The sequence below is a fragment of the Nesoenas mayeri genome (assembly GCF_963082525.1).
Source record: "Nesoenas mayeri genome assembly, chromosome: 2".
Taxonomy (NCBI): Eukaryota; Metazoa; Chordata; class Aves; order Columbiformes; family Columbidae; genus Nesoenas; species Nesoenas mayeri.
In genome coordinates this window covers 11308390-11335855 of record NC_137543.1, presented here as the reverse complement: position 1 = coordinate 11335855, position 27466 = coordinate 11308390, and the positions used below count along the sequence as shown (strand labels likewise).

Below are 27466 nucleotides of genomic sequence, written 5' to 3'. Positions count from 1 at the left end.
TATAAGTGAGCTTTCTGGGGACAGGTGTGAGAGTCGGTCCCAAGATGGAGCAGTATCTGCCTGAACATCGCCATCAAGAACTTCGAGAAGTGAAGCTGAGACCAAAAGAACGCATGGACAATGACTTGGAGAGAGGCCCGAGGAGAAGCATTGTGGCACTGTTTCTCCGATATGGGGGGGCTCCTGCTAACAATGGCTGTTCTGTGGACTTTGCCTGCTGCTTCAGCCAAACCAGCCCCCACCTCCTGAAAGCTATTGTTATGAGGGTCTCTTCAACTCAGGAACAATAGCTGCCATGCAGAAGAATGTGTTCTTACCTGCAGCCTCAGTTACACGTGTCCCTCACCTGCTCGCTCAAACAATAGTCAACGAAAAGGAGCATGCCCAGAAGCTCACCAAGGGTCCTGAGGTCACTCAATGGACCAGAGAAAGACCCCTGAATGCTGGACACGTAAGCGCTGGCAAAAGAAAGAGTGGATCTATCGAGCCTGGGTTGCGAAGTCTAGGCAGAGACTGGCCTAAAACAAGGTGAGCAAGGTGGGGGTGTGAAGAAGCACAGAAGGTGACTCCAGAATGGACACCATTGAAGATCTTCCCGCCAAAGGATCTTGAACCACGACGGAGAACCGGCAGGACTCCACAGGACCCGGAGACCAAAGGGATGCCTTTGGAACTCAACTGGTGATAAACGCAACCTCATTTCTCATCTTTTCCTTTAGTTTTCCCTGTTTCTTTCCCCTTTATTTTTCTTACTCTCTCTTCACGGGCAAATTAATAAAGTAACACTGCTTGATTGAATTAGAACCCCTTGGCATTTTGGTCACCTTAATTTTGCGCTCTGAGATCAAGGTAAAAGAGCCATCACGAGTCTATCGCCGAATGGACCGTGACAACAGGGAAGCAGCGCAGAGTTGAAAAGCAAGAACCCTGAAACAAGCCAGGCTTAAATCAGTGGATTAGACTAGTGGTTACTGGTAATGAAACAGCAGAGTTTTCACTATATAAAATGTATAAATTTATTATTTTTTTTTTTGTAAAAATCCAAAGAGCACGAAGACATCTCACTCAAAATACTGGTAAATCAAACCACACTTAGAAAAATGAAAGCTGATTTTATTATCTTATCCACAGCCAATCATTTGACATGAACATGCATACGTAATTTTGCTACGCACACACCACAGTTTAACGTTAGTTATTAAAGGTTAAACATACAACATACATCCTTACAAAAATGAGTCAAAATGCAAACATAACTTTTAAACAAAACAGTTTTTTACTCATTTAAAAAAACCTTTGTGTTGGGTACCATTTTGTACAAACACAGTTAATTTAAACAAATCTGCTTTTAATTTCCTCATGGTTGCACATGAAAATAAGCTGCAATAGAAAATGAAGTCATCGAGGGATTTTTAAATAGCAGAAGTAGGCAGTCTTGCCATGCAGAAGAAGCAATATTAAATATTAGTTTTTCAAAAAAAGAAAAAAAAAAAAACCACAAGTTTAAAAATATTTAGTTCAAGTCACAAATCTTTCCCCAGTACAGAGAAATCCAAATGCAACGCATAATTAGCTGCCACTTAGGATGGCTATTCTGAAAAGTAGAAATACTTTCCAGAATTGATAATTTTCATTGATTTGGCACAGAAAAGAAGTCTGAGCTTACTTAAGAACAAGAAAGTGATTAAAAAAAAAAAAAGGGTAAACAGGAAGAGAGAAAATAAAAAGCAAGAATGAACGAGATAGTAGTTGCAATCACTAAAAAAAAAAATCTGTGCATCTCAGTCATTGCAGAATACTGTCTGTCTACAGCAGGTGCCAATTCCAGGTAACTGTTATTGCAACATGGATTTAATTTGCTTGGAGGTAGTCTCATCATTCAAATGCTTTGTTGTGTACCTAAACACAGAAATAAAAATCAAGTTGAGAGGAGCACGGATGCTGTTTTACTTTGGCTTAACAAATATGTAATTTCATTGTTTACGGCTCGACATGATTGTACTGGAGTAGAACCCTCAGCCACTGATCATCACCCACTGCACAGTTACAAGTACACACATCAGACATTCTGATCGGCAAATGTTACTATCAATCAGAACTAGAACGCAACAGCCTTAATCGAGGTTAAAAATGAGCCTCAGCTGGATGTTTGTTCTTATGCTTATAGGCCGATTCATAGTAAACTTGTGCTACCAGTTGTGATAAGTAATTACTAGTAACTCTGAGGTCTGTGTTCATAGGAAACAGCCTCAAATACAACACAGCTCCAGAAATTTTTTCAAAACTTCCAGTGACCAAAACTTTCTAAGATCCCTCAATGAGAATGGCTTTAATCACTTTTCAGCCTAATTTCCTGCTTACTTAAGTAACTGTGCTGATAAAACTAAAGAGTATACAGATGTGTTTATTCTAATCCCTTCCCCCTTCAAAATTCTCTAGGACACAAGCACATTTTTAAAAACACTACAGAAAGCTTAGTCATCTCTTATTTTAAATGAAAATACTGTATATCCTTAATGATGTAATCTTTGTATATGATTAATTTCCTTTATCTTCCTTCCCTGACTGTAATCTAAAAGCAATTAAAAACTTACTCCATAATTTAACCTATTAAATGAGAACTTCCATTGTTATCCACAACTGCAGTGATACTTTAGCTTGAAGAATATACAATGACTTTTTGTTTTGGAAATTAATACCAATATATATTCCAGCACTTCCTGCTAATTGATACTTTTCACAAACAAGAGGCCTAAGGTTTTCTAAAGCCCTGAAAAGTTATAGCACTTGGTATTCTGCCCATGTGAAAAAGCTGAACGTGATTACAATACTTAGATGAATTTCAAATTACAAACAGCTGATTTCCCTCCAAAATCCATAGCATCTTCCATTTCTTTTAAGACACATTATCTCTCTCTTGATAACACACAAATTTCCAGCACTCCTCCAGAATCAGGGACTTAGATTTGGACTTATTTTCTCATGATGAATCTGCTTTCACCACACATGCACATGGCACCTCACCTCTGCATCTCCTCCTAACAATTCCAAATGTGATTTAAGAAAGATTTCAATATCCTACTAAGTAATCAAGTGTATGAAATCAGGACTGTTAACATGTGTACACATGAAATGGGTCAGTGCAGTGAAAGGTCAGCATAACAGCACAGACTGAATTTACACAACTAACCACAAAATAATGTGCAATGGAGCAAGAACCTGAGCGATACTTTCCATGTACTTTAGTAACAGTGCAACCGTAATGAGGAAAAATGGGGTAGCAATAAAGATCTGTGTTCATCTGCAGCTGCAATCACAATAAATTAGTCAGAGAATAAAAGCTAATATAGCATTTTTCCCTTTGGAAGCTTGTGTTTTTACTGATCACCATCTCAAAAACCAATCACGTACAGGAGAGGTTCAGAGATGAGTAACAAAATGATTTAGGCATGGAAAAACTCACATGAAGTCTCAAATTAAGCCCAGATTTATTTTCTTTCTTTAGCTACAAATCTGAAAAAACTTTGCAAGTAAAGCCACTTATCACATTGTTCCACTTCTTACCACATCTTAACAACACAAAAAGGAGGGGACATGAAATCAAAGCAGTTTCACTAGAGATAAGGAAAATAAAGCATTACTACACACCTTCAGGCAAGACAAAATAAAGCTTCCACACTTCAAAGTGAGTGTATGAATAGCAATAACCAGCTACAGTCAACTGGTACCAAAGCAGTACAGTACTTTTTCAAGTAGGGACAAGAATGAAGCCCTCATCTGCCTGTGACATTCTGGCACCTCTTGCCACTCCTCTGATGCTGGACACCCTCATGAAGAACAAGCTGCTGACTACAGATAGGGCTTTACGTCCCAGATCAGCAGGTTTTAGGTTTCCACACTCATAGAATTACCCATTTTTCTTTACCTCTCCAATTAACATGGCAACTTCTTGTCTCCTCTATTCTACAGCAAAGACAGGCTCTTGTGTTACGCACCTCCCTATAAATACTTTGTGAAAGGTGAACAATTACTAGCCAGGTACCAAAAAACTATCTGCCTTACGTGTCTGAAGCTACCTGCGAAACATAAAAATCACATGAAACTACTCTGGTATTCTGCTAACAATAAATAAAATCATTAAGCTATGGTCAAATCACACACAGCTGAGGGTACAGCCAATGCAAACTGATCCAAGCAGTCAGTGTGATCACGGTTAACTTCTGGGTATTATATTTTGTCATCCGTTTTAACTGCAGGTACAATGTCTGCTCTGTCACATTTACCCCTGCAGACTCACTCTTAACTTGCAAGTAGTTAAAATAGTCAAAAAGTGGTCTTAGAATGAACAACTGCAAGTTTCTGACACAGCTTAAAAATCCAGCAGTTTCTTCATGTAATCCTGTCTTAAGACACACTGGAACAACATTCCCCTTTTAACTTAACATTGCTGAATGCTTGACTGCTGAAGAAAATGCCATGGACAATTTATGAAAAGTCACATAAAAATATTTCAAATAAAAGAATAAGAGTACCTGAGAGCATTTAGAAGGCCTTCTACACTGTTAGGAGGCTGGTCTTTAAGAACTTTGATGCATCCTTTCATCTAGGAGTTAAAAAAGATACAGTTTTTTCATGTTAATACAGAAAGTGGTTTATATTCAGTTTCTCAGAAAGAAAATAACAAGTATTTAAAAACTGCAGGACTGTAAGGGCATTTTCTTTATATTAGAAAAGAATTCAGATTTCAGTATTACATTTTCCTATGACAGAATGGCTTAGCTGCTTAAAAACCTGCATATCTTCAGGCAATACAAGTTTGATATCAAGCTCTGCTGTATAAAATGTAAAAAAAAAAGGAAGTAACTATAAGCAAAAATATCTTTGTTTATCATAAATCCATTACGAACGATTATATTCAGCCAGCGAAATAATGACAAACTGTAGCTAATACAATGGATAGACTGGTAGATTGAAGACTGGTAAATGATGAACCTAAATTTTTATCAGACAGTCAGGAACTAGCCAGATACCCTTGTTATTTCCAGTCACAGAATCACAGAATGTCAGGGATTGGAAGGGACCTCAAAAGATCATCCAGTCCAATCCCCCTGCCGGAGCAGGAACAGCCAGATGAGGTTACACAGGAACATGTCCAGACAGGTTTTGAATGTCTCCAGAGGAGGAGACTCCACAAACCCCCTGGGCAGCCTGTTCCAGTGTCTGTCACCCTCACTGAGAAGTTTCTTCTCAAATTTAAATGGAACCTCTTGTGTTCCAGTTTGTACCCATTACCCCTTGTCCTATCGTTGGTTGTCACTGAGAAGAACCTGGCTCCATCCTTGTGACACTCACCCTTTATATATCTGTAAACTTTAATGAGGTCACCCCTCAGTCTCCTCTTCTCCAAGCTAAAGAGTCCCAGCTCCCTCAGCCTTTCCTCACATGGGAAATGCTCCACTCCCTCATCTTTGTTGCCCTGTGCTGGACTCTCTCCAGCAGTTCCCTGTCCTTCTGGAACTGAGGGGCCCAGAACTGGACACAATATTCCAGATGTGGCCTCACCAGGGCAGAGTAGAGGGGAAGGAGAACCTCTCTCAACCTACTAACTACACCCCTCTTCTAATCCACCCCAGGATGCCACTGGCCTTCCTGGCCACAAGGGCACAGTGCTGGCTCATGGTCATCCTGATTTGGATGTTCCAACACAACCACTGTTCACAAGTACTTGGAGACACCACCTGAATTCCATCAAAACAGATTCTTCATGACCTAACAAGGACCATTTATGTGTCTGAAGGCCTAGTTTGTGTTTTTCACTTAAGCAGATGCTTTGCTAACAGGTGCCATTATTCATTTAGCATGTGTTCAAAGTGTCCATCTGCAGCTAGAACCTGGAGGACAGAAAAAGAGCCTCCATACAACTTAAATACTCAAAAGATTATTTAGTAACAATAAACTTACATCAATTTTTGAAGTTTTGGCAAAAGCGCCCACCGGATGCACGTGGTCATAGAGTATGATGACACCCACCATTACCCTCAGACAGAATGATACTGTTTCCTCATTTGTAAACCTGCTTCTATATTCACTGTAATTTAGAAACACAGATTATTATCTATTAAGACACAAGGAGTACATAGCTAGCAATGGCCAAAATAAGACTAAAGAGAAAAATTCTACTATAAATCCTTAGAGACTAAACAAAACAGACAAAAAATCCACCCCACACAACCCCCCAAAAAACAAACACCCATTAACCCCATGCTTCCTACCCTTTTCCTCTCCACCCTTTACTCTATAGACACAAATCAAACTTCTGACTCAGAGGTAAAAAAAGAGAAAGCTTAAAGAACAACACAACCACTTTCTTGAATGGGACTGATCATTCCTACCTCGGCAGGGTATGAATATAAATATTTGGACCTCTTAATGTGCTCCAAAATAAATACACTGCCGTATTTGGACAGAAACTTCTTTAAAGAAGACATACCTCATGCCTTAGTAATTTTACCAATGAGAAACTATTTAGAATCCACAAGAAACAGGTAAAAAACCCCAAAGTTTAGTTTGACTTTTTGTTCATACTCCCAGTGGCTCTTAAATTTACAGCAGACAACAGACTGCATTTGTGCCCAAAAGTTGCCTCATAATTCCCCAGGCAGGGGCACCATAATTTTGTTCCAGCCAACTTGCAAGGAGGCACCTTCCAATGCATTGCCCGTAACCCCTCTTTCAGGAGGCCCTAGGCAATCATGCTCAAATTGTGTATTTTCCTGAATTATAGATGAAAAATCCATTTCTAAAGAGTGCCAAGAGGTTGTCTAGCTTTCATAGCCATTCTATTTTTAAATATTAATACGTTCAGAAAAGTAGACCACATGATTTGCATGGCTAGCAAAACGAGACAAGTTAGTTTCACGTCAAGGTTAAAAAACTAAGTCGATAAAAAGAAAACACCACAGTTCCTAAATACCCCAATTATATTTTTTTTCACTTTATGCATCACAAGTCATGTGATTCATACACAATACAAGTGCTGTTTATACTCACGGGGTTTCCAGCATGACCCTGCACACACTGGCCATGGTGCTTAAGCAATCTGTAGTATTCTCTATCGGTAAATTTTTATTCTGCAGAAGAAAATAAACAGTTTCCAATTCAATTATTGTGAAATACTCCACTAAAAAACTAAAATCAAATCAGTGATCTGCTGGCACAGCCACGTGGAGGAATTAAAAACGTCAATACAGCTATGGTAAATTAGGTGGCTTTGCACTAGATTTTAATAACGTTACAATAAAGATTAGCAACTTAAAAGAACAAATGCTACCACATGTGGCATTTGCTTGCTTGTTTGTAGTTGAATACACCACTGACACTATTTACTTCTGGGAAGTTTTAAAAGAATCATCTTACTTGCTCTTTAAAGACAGAAATTCCTGTAACCAAATACCTGCATCTGCTGCAACAGTAAGACTTAAAATTGTTGCAGACAAACACCTCAAAGAACTGTAAGATAAGAGGCTGTTTTTCTCAAAGCATTTCAAGTGTAAAGCAGAATTTGGTAAAAAATACTAAAACCCAAATGTATCTTTGTATTAATCATGTAACATATAATTATTTTTTTATTAACAAATAGTGTGCATTCTTTGCATGCAAGACAAATCATCCCAGTTACCAGGAATAAAGCACAATATTTGTAGTGACTGGATTTTATCACTGATTTTTATTTAGGTAGTTAAAGATAAATAGGGATGTATCAAGTTGTTGGACTACTTTTCCAGTTCAGGTTCCTCCCCCTCTTCTGCAATAATGAAAATATACTTGACTTCAGACAGCAAAACACAAGGGTCCTGGGAAGGAGAAAACAAAGCTACATTTCAATTCCCTTTCCTCTTTCAAGCACAATTTTCTGAAGTTTTTGCTCTAAACCACCACCAAGATGCAGGCAACATACTTACCTCTCCTTGCAGAAAGCCACTGCTACCAATATTGTTACGCTACCCATGAAAGCTGTGTGACATCCACATGGTGGGTAGATTAATTTATTCTAATCTCTTTGGCATCTGAGAAAGATACTTTATATTTCTTGTGGCTCCAAAAAACAAGTTTGATTTCTTGATGCCAGATTAAGTCTGGTAGAAGAGTTCTATGTTCCAAAGTGATGCCAGGCCCTGCAGTGCTTCAAATTACACTATCCAAACCACAAATTTATACTCTTACCTCTGACACAAACTTTGTTGTAGCATCACTTAAGGTTTTCAACATTGGCGTTGCTTCAGCGTAAAATAAAGACATTCTGTTTGCCAACTCATTATTTACTTCATTTTCTCCCTCCGCCTATAAACAGAACGAAAAAAATAATGTAGTTGTTCTGTACATCAAAGTGAGAGGTGGTAGTATAAGATGACATTTTGCATCACCCAAAGGTTACCTACTGGGACATTGTTAATCCTCATACGGCTCAGAGTTCTTCTGTAGTAGCTGAAGTCATTCTGTATAGCAGGATTTGTCATCTATACAGATATGGAAGCAAAAGAGTTGTGACAAACTCAAGAAAAATATAAGGACAAGTTTTCATAAAATATAATACTGAGAACAAGAAAATATTCACCCTTCTGAAGTAAAAAGGCCTGTGACATGTTGGGAAGTGATATGTGGAACAAAGCTTTCTGGTTAAATTCTCAGATTTTTCAGAACAAGATCTAACAAGAACGAGAAAAGGAGTAGTCTCCTAAATAGCAGTCTGAAATTAGTAGGTTGAAAAAAATGCCTTCGTTAGTTTAAGTCCATGGTTCAGACCAGCAAATTAATTTTGTGCCTTGCACATTAGTAAGAAAATAGCTGGACTATGGGTGTGCACATAATAGAAGAAGCAGCATTATCCCAAAAGATATGCCAAATTCAGATGAAGAAACATGATTAATATGAGCTGAAATACAACAACTGCCTAAAGCTAATGCAGTTTTTCATCTGCTTTTCACTTTAATCTAACTGTAGGTCATGGGAACAAGCCAAGCACAGTAGATATTTGAGTACCCAATCCATGCTCTATTGTAGAAGAGAACACAACTAGACTGCTTCAGTAAACAGACTTAGTTTCTTTTTGCTAGCTTGTGTGCTTACAAAATTACAAGTTCTTACCTTGAGCTCATCAAATCGGAGTGTAAAGTGAAGAATTTCTGCAAACTGCTTAGCAAGAGCCTGCTCTCGCTCCAGGTGCTGCGTTGGTGAATACGGAGTGCTCGTCAGGGCTCCCAACAGACCTCTCAGTCCTGCCTCTGAAATGAGGGGAGAGGATTTTACAACATCCAACTGCACCTGCTTCTTGCATCTCTGACTGTCATTCTGCGTGCTAGACTTAAAACATACATCTACCAAAATACATGGTAGTTAATAATAACAGGGCTTGAAGAATTGCTTCTATGTGACACCGTTATCATATTTACTTACAAACTGCTGTAAAGACTGAGTGTAATCAGCACTAACAGCCACGAATGAACTTCTTGAAAAGTTTTACTCAAGCTTTGTCTGCGACTTTTGTGGAAAACATAAAGGCTGCTGTTTGCTAACACAGGTTAAGATAAGTATGTATTCCTTGAATTTTGTGTTATCAGCAAAAGTAATGTTTTATTTGTTTTTAAGACAAACTTACGATGTAACTTCCTGCTCATTTTGAGAAAAATACCTCACCTCTTTAACAAAGCAAAACTTGCCTGCAAAAAGCTTCAACTTTTTTAGCTCATTTTTTCATGAGCTATGTTAATAACTTTGTCTAGAAGTGAGGTAACAACAGAGTTTGTGAAAAAAACAAATTCAGTCTAATAGGTTTTATCAGCTTCGACACAACATCGGTCAAGCCAGTTCTGTAAAAGGCACAAAGTGTCATCTTAAGTACTGCAGCTGCAGGAACCAACGCTGGGCATTTCCACAGACCACATTATTTTGGTGTTTGGGAGAGAATAATACAATCACTTTTAATTACTCTTGGTATCAGAAACATGAACAGAATTCATTCACGATGAATGAGTGTAATAATGTTAAAAACAATCAGCCCATTACTGCTTTCTAGAGTTACTAAAGGAGAGGATGACTATTCTGCTCCCATTCTCCCCTCTCGGGTATCCGCTGCAGCAGTTCGCTTTCACATGCAAGAAGGCTGTACCCAGATATAAATAAAATCCAGTGCAGTGTATAGAAGGAATCTATGCAATATGAGCTTTCAATACTAACAAGGGGTTGACCTAGATGTGATCACATCTGAGTATGCCAAATGTATCAAGATAAAAAAACCCTAAGTTAATACAATTCCACTTACCTAGTCTTTGAGAAAATTCATAGAATTTCTTTAGTTTGCCTACTAGTGGAACAACTGCACCCCACGCCTTCTCTTGCAGCTTCTCGTCATTGGGATGCTGTATTGCCTTAAATTAGAAAAATAAAATAAAAATTAAAAAGGAGGTTTAGATTAACTGATACAGTACTGAAAAGAAAAATATGCAGGGCAATTGTTTGAGGAACTAGTGATTAAAAGTTCCACCTACTGAGAAATTTCCAGTTAAGAGATAAGCCTGTACTAACCCATGCCTGCTCCAAAAATTTCTAAACACTTGTGTTGAAAATAAGTATCCTGAATACGAAAACAACTTGGAGAAAGTATGAAAAAATTGTTAAAAATAAAACTACTCAAATAAGATTTACATAATGAGATCTAGTTAATTAAAATCAACAACTTCATTGGGGTATTTCCACTAAAAAAGTTGAATGATCAAAGCCCCATCGTAATGTTGGTATCTATCGCCAATTTCTAAATTTGCAAAGAAAATAAATCAAATCTGCTATGAAACTCAGGCAGAATATTTCAGTAGGAACATTTAATTATCAGTAACATAATGCACCACCGAGACACGGTCTATACCAGAGCTTAGAGGTATATGTGGACAGACCTTGTCTTTACAGTAATTTTCCCAGATAGATAAAACCCGAAATTGTCTCCAGGTTTTTAAGACAGAAACTAGACTACTTAGCAACTGAAAATTGCTAAGAAAACAGACATAAAAATGTTCATAACTCTCCTGCTGCATTTTCACACTCGACTCCTTGATTCCAAACCCCGTTTCAGTTGCCCCTGGGCTGTGAGCTGCAGGACAACCCTCTCTAGTCCCTAGGAAGCTTCTTTCCTGAGATGTCCACCTCCACATCCTTAAACCTACCTTTTGAATTCAACACAAACTGAATAAAAACCCATGGTACTTTAACGCTGAAAGGCTCTGAGTATCTCAAGCTCACCTGGAGTGAGCAGAGGTTCCTCCATGTACTAGGATTTCTTAAGAGTACGTTACAGTAACTCACACAGAATCACAGAACATCAGAGATTGGAAGGGACCTCAAAAGCTCATCCAGTCCAATCCCCCTGCTGGAGCAGGAACACCCGGATGAGGTTACACAGGAAGGTGTTCAGGCGGGTTTTGAATGTCTCCAGAGAAGGAGACTCCACAACCCCCCTGGGCAGCCTGTTCCAGTGTCTGTCACCCTCACTGAGAAGTTTCTTCTCAAATTTAAATGGAACCTCTTGTGTTCCAGTTTGTACCCATTACCCCTTGTCCTATCGTTGGTTGTCACTGAGAAGAACCTGGCTCCATCCTTGTGACACTCACCCTTTATATATCTGTAAACTTTAATGAGGTCACCCCTCAGTCTCCTCTTCTCCAAGCTAAAGAGACACAGCTCCCTCAGCCTTTCCTCATAAGGGAGATGCTCCACTCCATCATTTTGTTGCCCTGTGCTGGACTCTCTCCAGCAGTTCCGTGTCCTTCTTGAACTGAGGGGCTCAGAACCGGACACAACATTCCAGGTGTGGTCTCCCCAGGGCAGAGTAGAGGGGAAGGAGGACCTCTCTGACCTGCTAACCACCCCCCCCTTCTAATACACCCCTGGATGACATTGGCCTTCCTGGCCACAAGGGCACAGTGCTGGCTCATGGTCATCCTGCTGTTACCCAGGTCCCTTTCCCCTACACTGCTCTCTAATAGGTCATTCCCCAACTTATACTGGAACCTGGGGTTGTTCCTGCCCAGATGTAAGACTCTACACTTGCCTTTGTTATATTTCATTACATTTTTCCCCGCCCAACTCTCCATCCTGTCCAGGTCTCTGGATGGCAGCACAGCCTCTGGCCTGTCAGCCACTCCTCCCAGCTTGGTGTCATCAGCAAACTTGCTGATAGCACACTCTCACTTGAGGAGGAAAGTAACCCTAATGCTGCATCTGGGGAAGAAGGGAAGGGGGTTGAGAGAGTATTTATTCAACCCTTTCTTAAAGGTAAAATGGAGTGACATGCTGTAAAGAAACTTTGCTTCTGTTCCTAACATCTACTTCGGTAAATAAAAGCCAATTAAAAGGTTTTGAAAAATGAGATGTCTTTTGTGTCAGGATTACCATACATCAGACTTCTCCAATTAGCATACAAAAAGATGTCGACACTGCTCAACATTGCATTCTAGTCACGCCACGCTCTTCCCAAATTCGACACTAACTCAAGAAGAGCTTCCATGGGAATATAAAGAAAAATCAATAACAATTCCATAAGAAGTTTGAGAAGCATAATTTGCTATTACACATGTGCATTAGTATTACTGAAACAAGTGACATCTGTTTCACTGCTAAAATGGAACATTCCAGAGTAGAAATTCAAGACAGCAATTTTAATAGATAACATGCTCTGCCAAAACAGCTCCTGCAAGCAAAGTTAAAATCCAGCAGCATTTGGTTAGATCAGACAATGAACAACCGCAGGTTGTGCACAATCGTAACGCTCTCGCTCACCTCTCGGATTTCATGGCCAGCTCCTCTATATGACTGCAAGTCTTCCAGTATTCCTTCTGCATCCTTTAACACTACATTCACCTGATTATAAATTTCCTTTTCAGATTCTGTAGGTTGGGCATCTAAACAGCAGAACATATTATATATATATATATTTTTAACAACAATATGTAATTCAATAGGCACACCATCACCTACGGGATAAAATCTTCATGCGGCAAATCCTCAAGAACTTTCATTCTCTGAAGAGCTACTACAATGTATGAGGAACTCCAAGAGAGTAATCACATTCATTTTAGTAGTCTTGTAGCTTCACTTAGCATCCCTCCAAATCCACCTGGAATCTATCCTTCCTGACTTATTTAATATTGGATTAGGAGGAGAAATCCTGGCAAGTCATCTTGATGACTATTCTATCGGTCTCACCATGGAGTGCAAGACAAGCTCAATGGACGAGACTTGGGTGAGCACTCAACACGCTCCCTGCAGCTGTCTCAGGAGGTGTTCATGCCAATTGTTATTGAGAAATACTGCACCAGATTATTTTCCATCTTCCCTGCCTTTTTGCTGGGTGGGAAAGGAACTATAACTTTTACTTCTAAATATATATAATTCTCAAAACATATTCTTCATTGCACCAACTGTAAAATCAGATTGTAGACCAAAAAGAGCTAGTGTAAACTTATCTTTTCTTCCTCCTTCTTTAAGGATACATCCTGCCTCCCAGTTTTTCTATAATTAGCTATTTTCTATATTAGCTAATTTTCTATAATTAGACTTCCAGAAAGTATATTTGAGCATAAATTCAAAAAAGCTACACATACATGTTTAAAGAACTGTCATTCAATAAGGAGTATGTTTTGAGAAGAATCAAAAGGCTTTAACCTTTAAAAATAATCACCAGCTACAAATATCTCAGACCTGGTTTATGTGATAAGAGAAATTTTCCTATAAAATTCTGATGGAAGATAAGCTATAAGGTTAGTTTCTTTCATATTTATATTAAAAAAATAGTTACTGAAGATCTTACAAAAAAAAAAAGCCCCTACTTCTCTGTTTACATGGGCAAATTATGTTATGAAATAAATATCAGGACATTTTAATCCAGAATTTCCCATTCCAAGAGTTAAGCTATTAACAATAGATTCCTTTTTACAGGAACAAACAAAAGCTATCTATGGACAATACATTTGTGCAGTTTAAAGAGTCTGGAAAAAGTTTTTTTAAAAGTGCTTTTTCCATGATCCATTTGTATAACTCCCACTAACAGTGATGGAATTTACGTATATACATACATTAAAAAAAAATCACAATGTTACACATTAGAAAAAAAAATGAAGTTTGTATGAGGATAAAATAAGTTTCACATGCATCGCCTGTCTGGATTTTGCTGTAATTTTTGCATAGTACTTCTTATTTTGATGGTTTAATGCATAAAGAGTGGGCATTATTAGCAAATATGCCTATATATAGACCTTGCAACAGTTTAACTGGGATATTTTGAGAACCACCAAAAATCATCATGGGTAAAAAAAAAAAGCCGGTCACTCCTTTTAAAAAAGAAAAGCATAAGAGCACCACATTGATTAGGCATCGAGTAAAAGTCACCAATGCTTTTCAGATCATCACAAAGGCCACATTTATAATTTTGAAAGCTGCTGAAGACTGCTGTAAGAAATGAAGACAAAAAATGAGGGAGAAGAGCAGACAGGTAAGCACCAGTTGACTGGCAGCAGTTCATGCACAAACATGAAATGCTACAGTGAAGTACAGACTAAAACGTGAAGCTCTGTAACATTCCAGATTGTGGTGTTAAATAATGCAATCAAGACTTGCCACTTGGATCGTCTCGCACTACGCGCATCTCTTGCCTATTTAATTTTTCATTGTGTTTTTTTCTTTACCCCTTCTAGTAAGCAGAGCTCATTCTTCAATGGGGACAGAGAGGCGCAAGAACCCTCCTCCTCTCAAAACCCACCACCAAGCAGAAGAGATAGTACTATGACCTTCAAGTTTAAAAATGAAAATCATATTTCTGATACAAATTTAGTGGCCGTCACTGAACAGCTGGCTATGCAAGTCATCACCTTCAACACCTCTGTTTGTGTCTGTCATTTAGAATATAATCATTTCTCTAAAGTGTTCCAGGAAATCTAAAGCAATGGTTAACTTGTTGGGGTGGTGGGGGTCTGGGGGATTTTTTGCATGTTTTGATTATAACCAACTTATGAATACAAATGTTTTTAAAATCCAGTAGGTACTGCATTATTTGCCTCAAGTAATAATGGCCTCAAGTTGAACCAGGGGAGGTTTAGACTGGATATTAGGAAAAATTTCTTCATGGAAAGGCATTGGAACAGGCTGCCCAGGGCAGTGGTGGAGTCACCATCCCCGGAGGTGTTTAAAAGGCATTTAGACAAGGTTCTTAGGGACATGGTTTAGTGCTAGAGTTAGGTTAGGTTATGGTTGGACTCGATCCTGAGTGCCTCTTCCAACCAAAACGATTCTATGACTCTATTTCTTTTGGTATGTAGTTCATTTTGGTGCACCTAGTCCTCTACAACAAAAGAAAGCTGTAAGCCTGATTTGTCCCAGCTAAGTTCCTCTCCCATTTGTAACTGTTCTGCACCTAGAAAACAGCTTGAATTTAAAAAGTAAATCTAAATTCTTCTATATTCATGTCACAATATGTTTAAGAACATATTAGGACAGATTTTAAAGGCACAATATATAAAATGTAGTGCTAGCTGGCTCAGAGCAATTAGTTTATTTACTTCTCAGTGCATGTTAGAGCATTTTATTTTGAAAGCCCATCACAGATGGGCTCCTCCTAAGCACTGCTGTGATCTTGCACAGCTGGAGGTAGGATTCCGCTGTATTGGGATGTACCTGCGGACTCACGCTACGGGATTTTCCCTGGGGCATCACTAATCGTGGAACTCGTTCCCTCAATGCGGGGTGCACGGAGCAGAAAAGGGACTTCACTTCTCAAGTTAGACCTGACAACCAAGAAAAAGCGACCAGCGCTGCCGGGCATCCGAACAGCAGGATGAACAAGGAATACAATTTCAGGAATTCCCCTTCTCCCTTTCCATGGATGCAAGTTCCCGCTACGCCTTTATGACAAGGCTTTGCCTTTATCCGGCAAATACAGTGAGCGCACCAAAAATGTTCTGAGCTTTGTATTGCCAAGTAAGCCAACCCCTGGTTACTCAGGGCAACTTTCCCATTTATAGTCCAATAGTAAGAGAAGACCGAGGTCCCTCAAGTAAATGGAGAGTTATTCTTTAAAGTAATTTTAAATTAAATCAGAACGTTACTGCACTAGATGCAATATACACTTAGAGTTCAGAAAGCTCACATGATAATGTATTAAAGACAAGAGAATAGACTTGAAACAATATACAAACGCTGTTATGTGAACTAAATGCTGTGGAAGTGTGACAACATATTGCATGCGGGGAACACACACATTTAGTGGCTATTTTAAAAGATATTTGGCTAGCCTACAGAACTAGTAGGGAGAGAAATTTGGGGTTAAAAGTTTATACTGCACAGCAAACACTATTTAAACTGAGATTTTTCCCAGGGATGAAGAACACATCAAGGCATCTGAAACTGGCTGGGCTAAAACTCACGACCAAGGGAGGGAAAAATCCCAGACTGCTGGAGATGAAATAATTTATTCACCCCTATCATCGTTATGATGGAGAATGCTATCATTGTGGCTCCTCTGAAATCCAGCCAAGCTCTTTGGAGGCAATGCAGAATTACTTTCAGCACTAGTTTGAGATCCCCATCTGCAACCCAAAGCACTCCGCGTTTGAGCTACTATTCAAATCAGTCAATTTGGAAAGGATTTGCACTGTGACAGTAATGACACCAAGGTAAAAGTTGAGCTGTAAGTTTCCCACATTGTAGGTGGCTAGTTTATGTTAACAATATTAATATTGTCCTTCCAAAGCTGTGTGTTTTCCTCTGCCCATGTTAAAGTGGCACTGCAGAGTATTTAGTAGAATAAGACAACTATTTGCTACAAATAGGTAAGGTGGACGACCAAAGACAACATAAGATTAACCAGTGCTGAGGCAAGGAAAACCCAACAGCCCATTATATCATTTATCGGAACTTTTTTTCCTATGTATTCTGATAGTCACACAAATCACTGGGATCTTGCACCAAGATATAATAGATATGTGGAAAAAAAATCTTAAAGTCTGAAACCTTTCTAAATTTTGTGTTTGTATCCCTATAAAGCTTTATGGACATCAGACTTTTTGCTCTTTATGGTATCGTGCAAGAAACATTTAACCAGCCTGCTCACTCCAAAGATAGATACAGATTTAAGAACAAAAGACTCCAAACTGTGTATTATTGGGCCAGGCATAACATAGAACTGCTAAATTTGTTTTTAATACAGAGCTTACTTGCCCTTCCACATAAAAACACGACATTAAGTATCACAGGATTAAGTGTCAAGTCTTGAAGAAAGATCTTGACTGTGTCAAAGCCAAGATCCTGTCAAGGCGAGCTATCTAAAACACAGTAGAAAGAAGCATAGACACACAGTATAGCAGCAGAAACAAACGCAGAACAGGGTCCAAAACGAACAAAGAACAGTCTAACAATTCAGCCATGATGTAAGTCGCTTAATTTGACTGTGTATGTAAACATTTCATGGCAGCAACCTGCTTACTCTCATGCCAAATCTTGTTCATGCTCAAAACATGCATTGAAAACAAAATGGATAGCTAAAGAATCGGGGTTTTTTATATAGCAGCAATTTTTATTGAAATTGATTTCAGAATTATGCATCTTGTATCCATCTACCTTGAATTTAATACAGTCCAATTGAACGGTTTGCAGATTAAGCCAGAGCTTCACAACTCCATTATTCTCCCATATCAGTTCTCCCCACTTCACTAAATCATACCTATTCTGATGATATGTGAGATTCAAACTGGCTTTAAACAACAGCTTTGATTTCTGATTTTTGAACACAGCCCTTGATTATCTTCCCTTTATGACTAATTTGCATGACTATCATCTTCAAATAACAATAAATTCAGACTAAATAATTGATAGAATCAACAGTACAGGATAAGAGTTTAGAAAAGTTATCACTTTAAACATCATTGAAGCAATAACAATTTCTCCAAGCATTCACTTTCACATTAGAACTTATATAAGTAATTGCTATTGCTTCATCAAACAGAACTGAAAAACAATTTGGGGGAAGAAAAGAAGATATAGTGAATTTCAAATTATCCATATCACAATACATCAGCAATTTTTTGTTGTTATTCCATTGTACTTTATTACAGGGTCAAAATGCACTTGAACATTAGTTTTCTTATTTTCTGCTTGATGTGCAGCTAGATAAAGCAACAGCATATCCCAAAATAAAGTAATTAAACATGCAGAGCAGCAGCCAACACCACTTACCTGCCATTCTTTGGCTACATTATAGCAAGCAACAAAAAGTAAAAGCAAGAAATAGTAACAATATGTGAACCTTCCAGAATGCTTGGCATTGATCAGACAAGTTATACATCTTTTCAAAAGCAATTTCGTCTCTATGCTCTTAGTCCCCCTTTTAAGGAAGGATGAGGTTAACAGTCAAATTTCAATGCCAAATCAAATAAGGTTCACATATACACCTTTAATGCGATGATTTGAAGAGCTATGAATAGCTGTTGTGAGCCAATCTGTATATGCAGCATTATTGAGTATGCAGGGGCACACTAGAAGAAAAGTAATCCATGTTCCATGCTTTAAGGCGTATGTATCTCCTTGTAATTTCAGTATGTCTTCAAATAATTCAAATTAAAGTTTTGATTGAAAGCAAACAGAATTTTGGTTTAAAACAAGAACCATATCAGATTCCAACAGTAAAATATAATTTGAAAGCCCTCGCTGAAATAAAGATTCTCCATTTTAGAAAGGGAAGTTGTTTTAAAACAAATTATTGCTTTCTACAAAAATCTGCTGAACAATTATCCATAGCTCAGGCGTGCAAAGCTGTTAGAAGGATGGCAAAGTGAAAACATACATTTAGTACATGACAAATGCAGTCTACTGCAGGCAAAGAGTAATAGAGATATAAAAATCATCTTCTCACTTTCAAAATCAAGGAAAAAATTTGGCCCCTGCTCAAGGTCTGTGCATGTCAAAACTTTTAGAAGGTTCCCCATGTTAAGGTACCTGCCAAGACAAGAATGAGAGAAAAGAAAATTGTCTTTTTATAAGAAGGAACAGCCCAAATACGGTTGATTGAAGCAGTGGGGGAAAGAAGACCAGAGAGTTCCATCAGGCAGGAACCCGTCCTTTGGGCTGTCACCCTGAGGGGTGGGGGACACCCCCACCTTGAGGGTGTCCAGCTGGTGGTCCCAAAGATGCAATGCAGCTTGCCTGGAAGAAGTGACAATGTCACCAGCATCTTCAGGGCTGTCCCTTCGAGAAAGGAGCAGAACCCCAGGTGAAGGCATCGCCAGGGACCAGTTCTGCCCCGGTACCCCCAGCACCAGTCCTGAGCAGGAGCGTCACGTTGAGAGCCGAGTACCACATCTGCAAACATTGCCATGGTAGCCATGCTACGGATTTTTACCCGATGGGACAACGGAAAGAAAGAGCTTTCATTTTCTCAGCCCTTATAATTTTGTCAGAAAGCCATTCTAGAAACAGAAAATATCATTTCAGTGTGCAGAAAATGCTAACACAAGTATGCCACAGCTCTTTTACACACGTTGCCTAAAGCATTCGTGAAGCTCAGGTAACTCCACTTCAGACTTCCAGATGTAAATAATGCACATTAACTGCACCATGAATGACTAAACCAGGATCAGGAACGATTTAGTACTCACTCTTGTATAGGATTACAGTGAACAGCTGCTCAGCACGGATTACTAAGGCATACTGACAGAATTTTTTCGGTTTATGATTACTTGATTTGCAGGCAGATGGACAGACATCACTGACCACAGAGACCCAAAACAACTGAGCACAAGGAAAAGAAAATTTACACAGTAGCATGATGGTGGCTTGGCTGCTATTGGAAGGCGAAAAAAAAAGAAAAATAAAAGAAAAAAGAATGGAAAAAAAACCACATGCAACTCTTTATTCTTCCAAATCATAGATTTGCAACAGAGTCCCCTAGCCTTCACTGCAGCAGGTATAAGCAACCCTACTGTTACCATTTGAAACGCGCCAGCTGTGAAGGGCCGAGAGACTTACTTTCAAAATCCAAGAAAAAATGTGCTGCATTGTGGTCTATGTCCCTGGTTAGCACCTTAATGAGATTACCCATGCCAGCAAACCTAAAAATAAAAATGGCAAAATAATTTAGTTCCAATAACTGTTTCCCACTTTGAGTACACGCCTGGAGCTCAGCAGAGCAGGGCTCCCATTGGGTTTTGCACACTGGATCCATCACCTTCTGGTGGGAGGTAGAAAACATGCACTTACAGCGCATTTCCATTCCCATTCTTCTCAGGGAGGAATGATTATTGAAAAAATTAAGAGTTATAGCTTTGACAAAAATAAAGATCTGCATTACTGGCTCTTTATCATCCTTGTTTAATACAGCTGAACAATTATGTTACTTATGATGACTGAGCAATTGTTTGGTATAACTGCAGCGACAAAGCCAAAGCCATTCGCTCAGGACAAAAGGAACCTCAAATGGAACTGGTGTCATCATAAGCTTAATTTTTGCTGTCTCTCCATAACCCAAAACAAATTTCAAAAGGCTCTTAGTAGTCATCTGTGGCCAATGAACACTTTTCCCCATTAAATCATGTAAAGTGACAAGTTAAATGTGATAGACTTTTCAAAACCCAGGAGATAATTAAGTTTCAACAGTTCTTCTTATGTTTGCTGTCACATCCCAGCTAAAAGAAATGAGAAGTGGAAGAAAAATTACATAGTCATCAGATTAATCCAGGTCAGATACATAAACAGTTGCAAACATTATTGTTTCAGAAATCAATACCTTCAGTAGGACTATGAAAACTGCATTTCATAACAAGGCAGCCTTTCCAAGGACTCTCTCATGTTTTACAGAGCTGAAAACATACGTAAGAATCATTGCCCTACAATATCAGGAGTTCAGAGTGCTGCTGCAAGATAAGCACAAGACACTACCCAAAAATCTGACTGCAAATTATTTAAGAACAAGCCATCAACAGTCTGACATGTTGATTCAAGCATAAGATCTAAAAATCAATTTCAAATTAGTGTAACTCTATCAAACTACTAGTGCATGCCCTTTTTTCCCCCCCGATTTTTACTTTTATTGAAGACTGATGCTTACTTGGAGGGAAGCAGTGTGACAGTAAGAGTTACTAATTTATTAGGAATCAAGAAAACTGAAGCAATGTGAAATTAAACCAAATTGTCTGGCAAAACAGATTTGCAGAAACTGTGTTGCCAGATTTCTTGAGTTCCATAAGAAAAACTGGTGCGTTAGGGAAAAGCAAACTAAGAAAAGCACACAATTTACTTTTCAGGATCCACAACATTCAGTAATAAATCACTCAATCAACAAAAGCTAGAGAAGGAAGTGGGAATTAATACCAGATTGTTGAAAATTACTCAGTGTTTGCTCCAACAACTAGTTACATTAGTCATTGCTCCAGCAACCTCTACAGAGTCACCAAAAGTTAAAACTCTAGATTTTTAGAAAGCAACTTTGAGTGTAATCCAGCTGGTGACAGTGGGTTCTGCACATAAAGGCGTACACTAGGTGTACACTTGCTTTTCTGTACATTCAACTTTCTCCTTGAAACACCAGAAAACCTAAGTCCTGTTTCCTAAGCATTTGAACTTCGTTTTCTGGAGAGTTGGATCAGATTCCAAGCTTGCAAGAAACACCCATTATTCAAGGAAGTTTTAAATTAGTGTGTCCCATTTAGAGATTTAACTTAAATAATCTATCAAAATATGGGGTTTTTTTAAAAAAGAGGCAGCTTTTCCAGAGCTTTCTATACCACAGTTTAGCAAACTCTTCAAATGCTACAGATGCACCAATGCTGTGTAAACAAGTAACATCAGAAAGAAAAGCAAACACTCTCCAGCATCTCGCAACCATGTTCTGTAACATAGGACTGGAAAAGCCACCCAACCCAGTCCCCAACAACTAGGACATTTGTAATCTGGAAAAAGCTGAAATACACAGGCATTCTTAAATATTTTCAACCAGCATAATAAAAAGCCAAAAGCACAAGCTGCCTAAAGCTGATTGAGTCTGTAGATTCAGATTTAAAAACCAAACCTCAGTCTCAGAACAGCGTATTACATGTTTCAATTCCAATGTTAAGAAGCAAGCAGTGAATACACAGCAGTGAATGGTGTTTACTGTCTAAAGAGAACTCCAGCTATACCTACAACTACTGCCACGTTTTGGCTTTTCAGCTGCACCAGGTTCAGTTGAATCCCTACCACTTCCTACACTGAGTAAAGGGTCGGGGGCTCAGGTTTGCAACACAAACACCTTCACTGAGACCTTCACCCTTCAAAGTTTGCCAGTAAGAATATATGTGGGTTTTTTTTCTGGGAGCAAGTTTAACAAATAGAGAAGCACGTATCTGAAACAGCAGATATGAAACAAACTCAGGCAGAAGATGCAACTGACCTCACGGTAACAGTTGAGTGAACAGCCTCCCTAAGAGAACAAGAGGAATTGAAGATGATCAGAATGGATTAATTCAACTATGACAGCAACAAGATGAAAACATACAATATAGGGATACATTTCAATTTACATGAATACAAAGTTGCATGAACACTTGTTTATTACAGACCTCTTCCCTTGTGCATTCAGCACACCGAGAAAATCTCGATAAACTTCCACCATGTTATAGCTTCACATACTAAGACACCTGATCACATTTGCTTTCTTAGCAGTAAAGCATTCATCGTATATTGAGCTCTTATGGCGTGAACCGAAATCTAGAAGAGGATGGACAAACACCGTGCTTTTGAAACTTGTACCAAGATGGACTTTAACAGTTATTCAAGAATATAAATTATTTTTTAATACCAGAAGATTTGTTGCAAGAACTGTGAAACAGACCATTTCTACAAGTTTGTAATCTAAAAAGTCAGACTTCAAGAAGCTAGAAAAGGAGCTTGAAAACTCAATTTAGACTGAAGCTGAGAAGACATAATTGATGTAGTATTTCTTGGGAAGCCACTTTCTCTCTCCTTAGCATTCAAGGTAATGAATGCAAGATCCAACACATAGGAATTTACTCTCCTGGCAAGTCTAAGTACTAGTTTCTTGAGCTATCTTATGACCTTCTGGAAACAAGACCATAGTGTCACAGTGTGGAACTTCCCAGATACATGGAAGCAGCCACAGGTCAACATACCATGGCTCACATTACATGGCTCTACACTGCTGTACATTATTTTGCTTCAAAGTTAGAGCTAAGCAGCAAGAAGAGTTGAGCTGTTGCACTCAGGTGGAACCCTATAGAAGGAAAAATGAAACCTGATATTTCTGCAAGGCGGCTATGTCAGCAGAACACCTGATCGATCTAGAGTAAAGCTGCCTAGATTATACACACACCAGACTCCTGACAGATCCAGATTAACTAAAGATGCTTGTTTTGTTCAAAGTGGCTTGACATCTTCATTTCTACTGGGCTCACATCACATGAAAGAAGGTCCACTACCGGCTCTAATATCAAAGATGATGACAACCTGCACATAGTAATAGAAACAGTCTACAAAACCAGCCAGTCTTCAGAGACCTCTACTGCTATTTGATGCCCTGTAAAAGCATCACCAGCACAGATGACTTTGGTAGTTCTATAAATACCTTGGTAAATCACTCCCATGGTGTGTCCAGTCAGTACTGATTTACCAAGCACTCTGCCAATTCCCAAGTCCACAACTTCAGCTAAAGTGAGTAGAATTACTGGTTTAGAAAGTCAGACATGGTTGCAGTTAACCAGCCCTGACACTGGGCTATCATTGTCTAGTCAAGGACAACTTCCAGCACTAACTGCATCCAACTGGGGCACATCGCCACATCAGTCAGCCCCAACTCGAGAAAGATTTGAGCCTGTATAAAGACCAAAGCCAATAGCAAAAACTAATATTGACCGAGTTTTATATCCTGTAGCTGGGCTCTGTCTCAGAGCCAAACAGCTGACTTAAAACACTGACTGGAGGTGACTTTTGTGGGTGCTAACACACATTTTGACCCACAATTGCTTCAGTGCAACCGGAATGAAATCCACACCGAAGCTGTAATCCTTACCATGGAGAACTTTGCATATTGTAATAATCAACATAAAAATATTAACTCTACTTAAGGCTGGTCAGGATTTAGGTTGCTATCTATTTGTTCTTCCACAGCTTCAGATTGTCAACCTCTATTCTATTCTATTCTATTCTATTCTATTCTATTCTATTCTAATTCAGAATATAGTACACTTCAACACTTGCAAACTGTTTTTTCTCCCAGGAGTCTTATTGATTTTAAGATTTTATAGAGTAGTGTCCAGAAGTAACTCATTAGTTAAACCAACAGCATAAGATTTGGTAAAAGCACACTTAAAACCACTGAAATCTTCTCTTGTCGTGAATCCAACAGCATAAAACCAGAGCAGAAAAAAAACCCACTAGTATCTGTCCAAAAACTGAGTGTCCCTGTGAAGCTGCCCAGAATCCCTCCTGGCATTCTCCGCACTCAGCACAACACTCCAGCCACGTGGAGCAGGTTATGGGAAATCACAGCGTGAGCCAAGAACATGGTTTAAACTTGACCTACTTGCGGAGGAAGACATACGGAATGCCACATTTCATTACAATGATTTGGCCCATTACAGCCTTATGGGGTTGTATGATGTTGCGTGTAGTGTCATGATCAGACAAGCGGAAAGCAAAGGCATATTTTCAAAACAAGCCTTGCACGCATGCCCTTCATGCTGAAAACATCCCTGATGCGTTTCAGGATTCTTTTTTTTCCCCACAGCCAAGCCCAGGGGAAATTTAATAGAAATACATGATGCAACTAAATTCAGCTGAGGGCTAAAGAAATTCCCCCCTCTCACACCTGAAAGAAAAATTGTACATTAACAAGGATTTTGCTTGCAACTGGTGTGCAGCTGAAAAACTTACTCTTGTTAAAGGTAAAATACTACAAAGACATTTTTAAGTGGCATTTTACATTTTGCTTTGTTCTCCTGGAAGAACAGTATGCTAAATAAACAAACCCGACAGTTAAATAGATGAAAAAAATGTGTTTCTGACCATTGAAGAATGCTGGCTTCAAGAAAACATTATCTTTTGGAAAACCATACAGTATTCCCAAGACTACTTTTAGTGAAGCTTCAGACTGAAGAGGAACATCCAGAGCATGAAAACTGTACTACACAAAAACCTCACAGCCATGCCCTGGTGTGTGGAGGAGGAAGTGAAGCACAACGCTATATGGAAAGCATATCTAATAAAGAGCAAATATTTTCTTCCAGGGATTGAGTTTGAAGTTTTCAGTTGGTGACGCATGTGTGGAATAGACCTCCAATTTAGAGACACTGTGGTAAAATAGTAAGTGAAAAACACTTATAATATTAAAAGCCTATGGATAAAGTATAACACTATATGTTACAACAGTTACAGTGTCACTCCATAAAGAAAAACCTAGCTGGATGACTCCCTATACTGTTTTTCTAGAATGATAATCCTATCAGCCTGGCAAATGTTTCAAGGCTTACTGAACATTTTTTGCCTATAGCATTTAGCCATGAACAGGAAGGGGAAAAAAAAGCAAGAGACATTAAATAGGTGGCTGCCCACATGAGCTGAATCCCAGTCAGCCCTTAGCAACACGCAGCATCACAGGGCAAAGAACCTATAGGACTGAGCATCGTTTTCTCTCCTGAGGAAGCATTCGAGCTTCGCAGGCACTGAGAATATACTCGCTCTCAACCTTAAGAGCCAGGGAGTGCTGCAGAGATGGAAACAGGCTTATCAACTACACTGTAGGAATCACTATTTCAGAAGATCCTAACGTTTTCCTTGGATTCAAACATGTTTTTCCAAGTCTCTTGTCCATTTATTTCTCTTCTGAATAGTGCTGGAGGAGCTCTGACACATTCTAATTCCTACTATTGATATTAGTGGTGTTTAATAAGGATCTATGATTAAACAAAATCCAAAGGTAAAAAACCACATTGTCCAGACACAAAAGAATTATTGAGGTAACAGTAAACAAAACCACCAACAACAAAAAGTAGTTATTCAGTCTGGAAAACAATGGGAAGTATCAGTTTTAGATTTAGGAAGGAGAAGCTTAGCGCTACTAGTTTAAAACAAGTTAGATTTTGGATAAGCCGGTCTTATTTTCAGGACTCATGATAGATATAGTAAAATTATTAATATTAAACCTGTCCCTTCAGATACTGACATCTAACTGCTGAACCAAACACAGATAGGAAGTGCAACACCGGTCACCATTTCTGCATAAAACACATTTTCATTCACTGCTGGACAACTTCTAGCAAACATAAGATCTCATCAGTTTTTCTATACAGGTTTATGACATAGTTCACAGTCTAAACCTATACAGGTATCTGTGTGGTGCTTTCTGCTCCTGACACCTAGTGGTTACTGTTCCAATAACCGCTAATTGCCAGTCAACTATAAATGAAGAATAAAAGTTATATTAAAAAAAACACCACAAAACCACCATCAAAAAAAACCCACAAAACAAACACAACACCCCCCCAAACCACACACACCAAGCTTCGTTGAATTCCTGGGGCTTCGATCATCAATATCTTACCTGAATAGTGAAAAAACATTTACCCTGCCAGATAGAAAATGTTTGTGTATAGGAAAGTAGGTATTCAGGCTACTTAAAAGCTGCTGAAAGCTGTCTCTGATGTTGGTCCTCTTGGCTAAACTGACTTTGATACAATAAACTGTTCTAGTTGAAGCTGAAGTTTCATTTGTTTTGAGATCACACATCATCAATAAAGTCTGCTTTCTGAACAAAACCAAATTCAAAGCTCGTCCTATCAGGAAAATGGAGGCCTGCCAAGGCAAATAGTCTAGTGAAGAAAGTCTCACATTCCTCAAAACCAGAATTGTGAAGTTCGGTCAGGTCAGTGTTTATTCAGTTCATTTTTCCACTTAGAGGAAACCAAGAGAAAGACACTGAGGAATCCACAGTTGCTTTAGAAGAGGGACTTTTAAAGCCTTGTTAATTCGGGAATATTTTAGTAGCGCAGCTGACACTGAATAACTTACTTGATGAGCTACAATAAAATATCTAAGTGTGCCCACACAAGCCTGGAATAAACCCCAATTATTTTAAAAACAGAACTTGTATTGAAAAGCGTGAGACTCCACTCCAAAAATCTGCTCTAATTTACCCTCCAACGAGTAACCACACACGTCTTCCAAGAGTGAATCTGGGGCTAAAAGAAAAAATAACTGTATATACGAGCTCAACATGCTTTCCAGCTTAATTCTGCATAACGCTCTTTTTTTTTTAATTCAATTACATTGCAACCATTAGGAGGAAAGAAATAAAAATTAAAAAAACAAACCACACACAACAACTCACAACTTTTTTTTAGTTCAGGGACACTTACATTCAAATGCAACTTCCCCTTCGTTTTCTCCT

At 38.7% G+C, this 27466-nt stretch overlaps 1 protein-coding gene across 2 annotated transcripts in view; it reads right to left on the bottom strand.

Annotated features, from left to right (window-relative positions):
* Positions 1-848: 848 nt before the first annotated feature.
* The window catches only part of CYRIB (CYFIP related Rac1 interactor B), a 78393-nt gene continuing 51775 nt past the window's right edge, over positions 849-27466 (bottom strand). The window contains exons 4-13 of one of the 2 annotated variants that reach the window (XM_080339336.1): positions 18947-19029; positions 12826-12947; positions 10319-10424; positions 9145-9281; positions 8439-8516; positions 8224-8340; positions 7051-7130; positions 5962-6088; positions 4533-4603; positions 849-1899 (exon numbers count right to left, since the gene is read on the bottom strand). In XM_080339336.1, coding sequence (XP_080195462.1) covers positions 1836-1899; positions 4533-4603; positions 5962-6088; positions 7051-7130; positions 8224-8340; positions 8439-8516; positions 9145-9281; positions 10319-10424; positions 12826-12947; positions 18947-19019 — 975 coding nt within the window. In that variant the 5' untranslated portion in view covers positions 19020-19029 and the 3' untranslated portion in view covers positions 849-1835. Of the gene's footprint in view, positions 1900-4532; positions 4604-5961; positions 6089-7050; positions 7131-8223; positions 8341-8438; positions 8517-9144; positions 9282-10318; positions 10425-12825; positions 12948-18946; positions 19030-20058; positions 20138-27466 lie in introns of those variants that run through there. The other variant, XM_080339337.1, reaches the window with a different exon arrangement.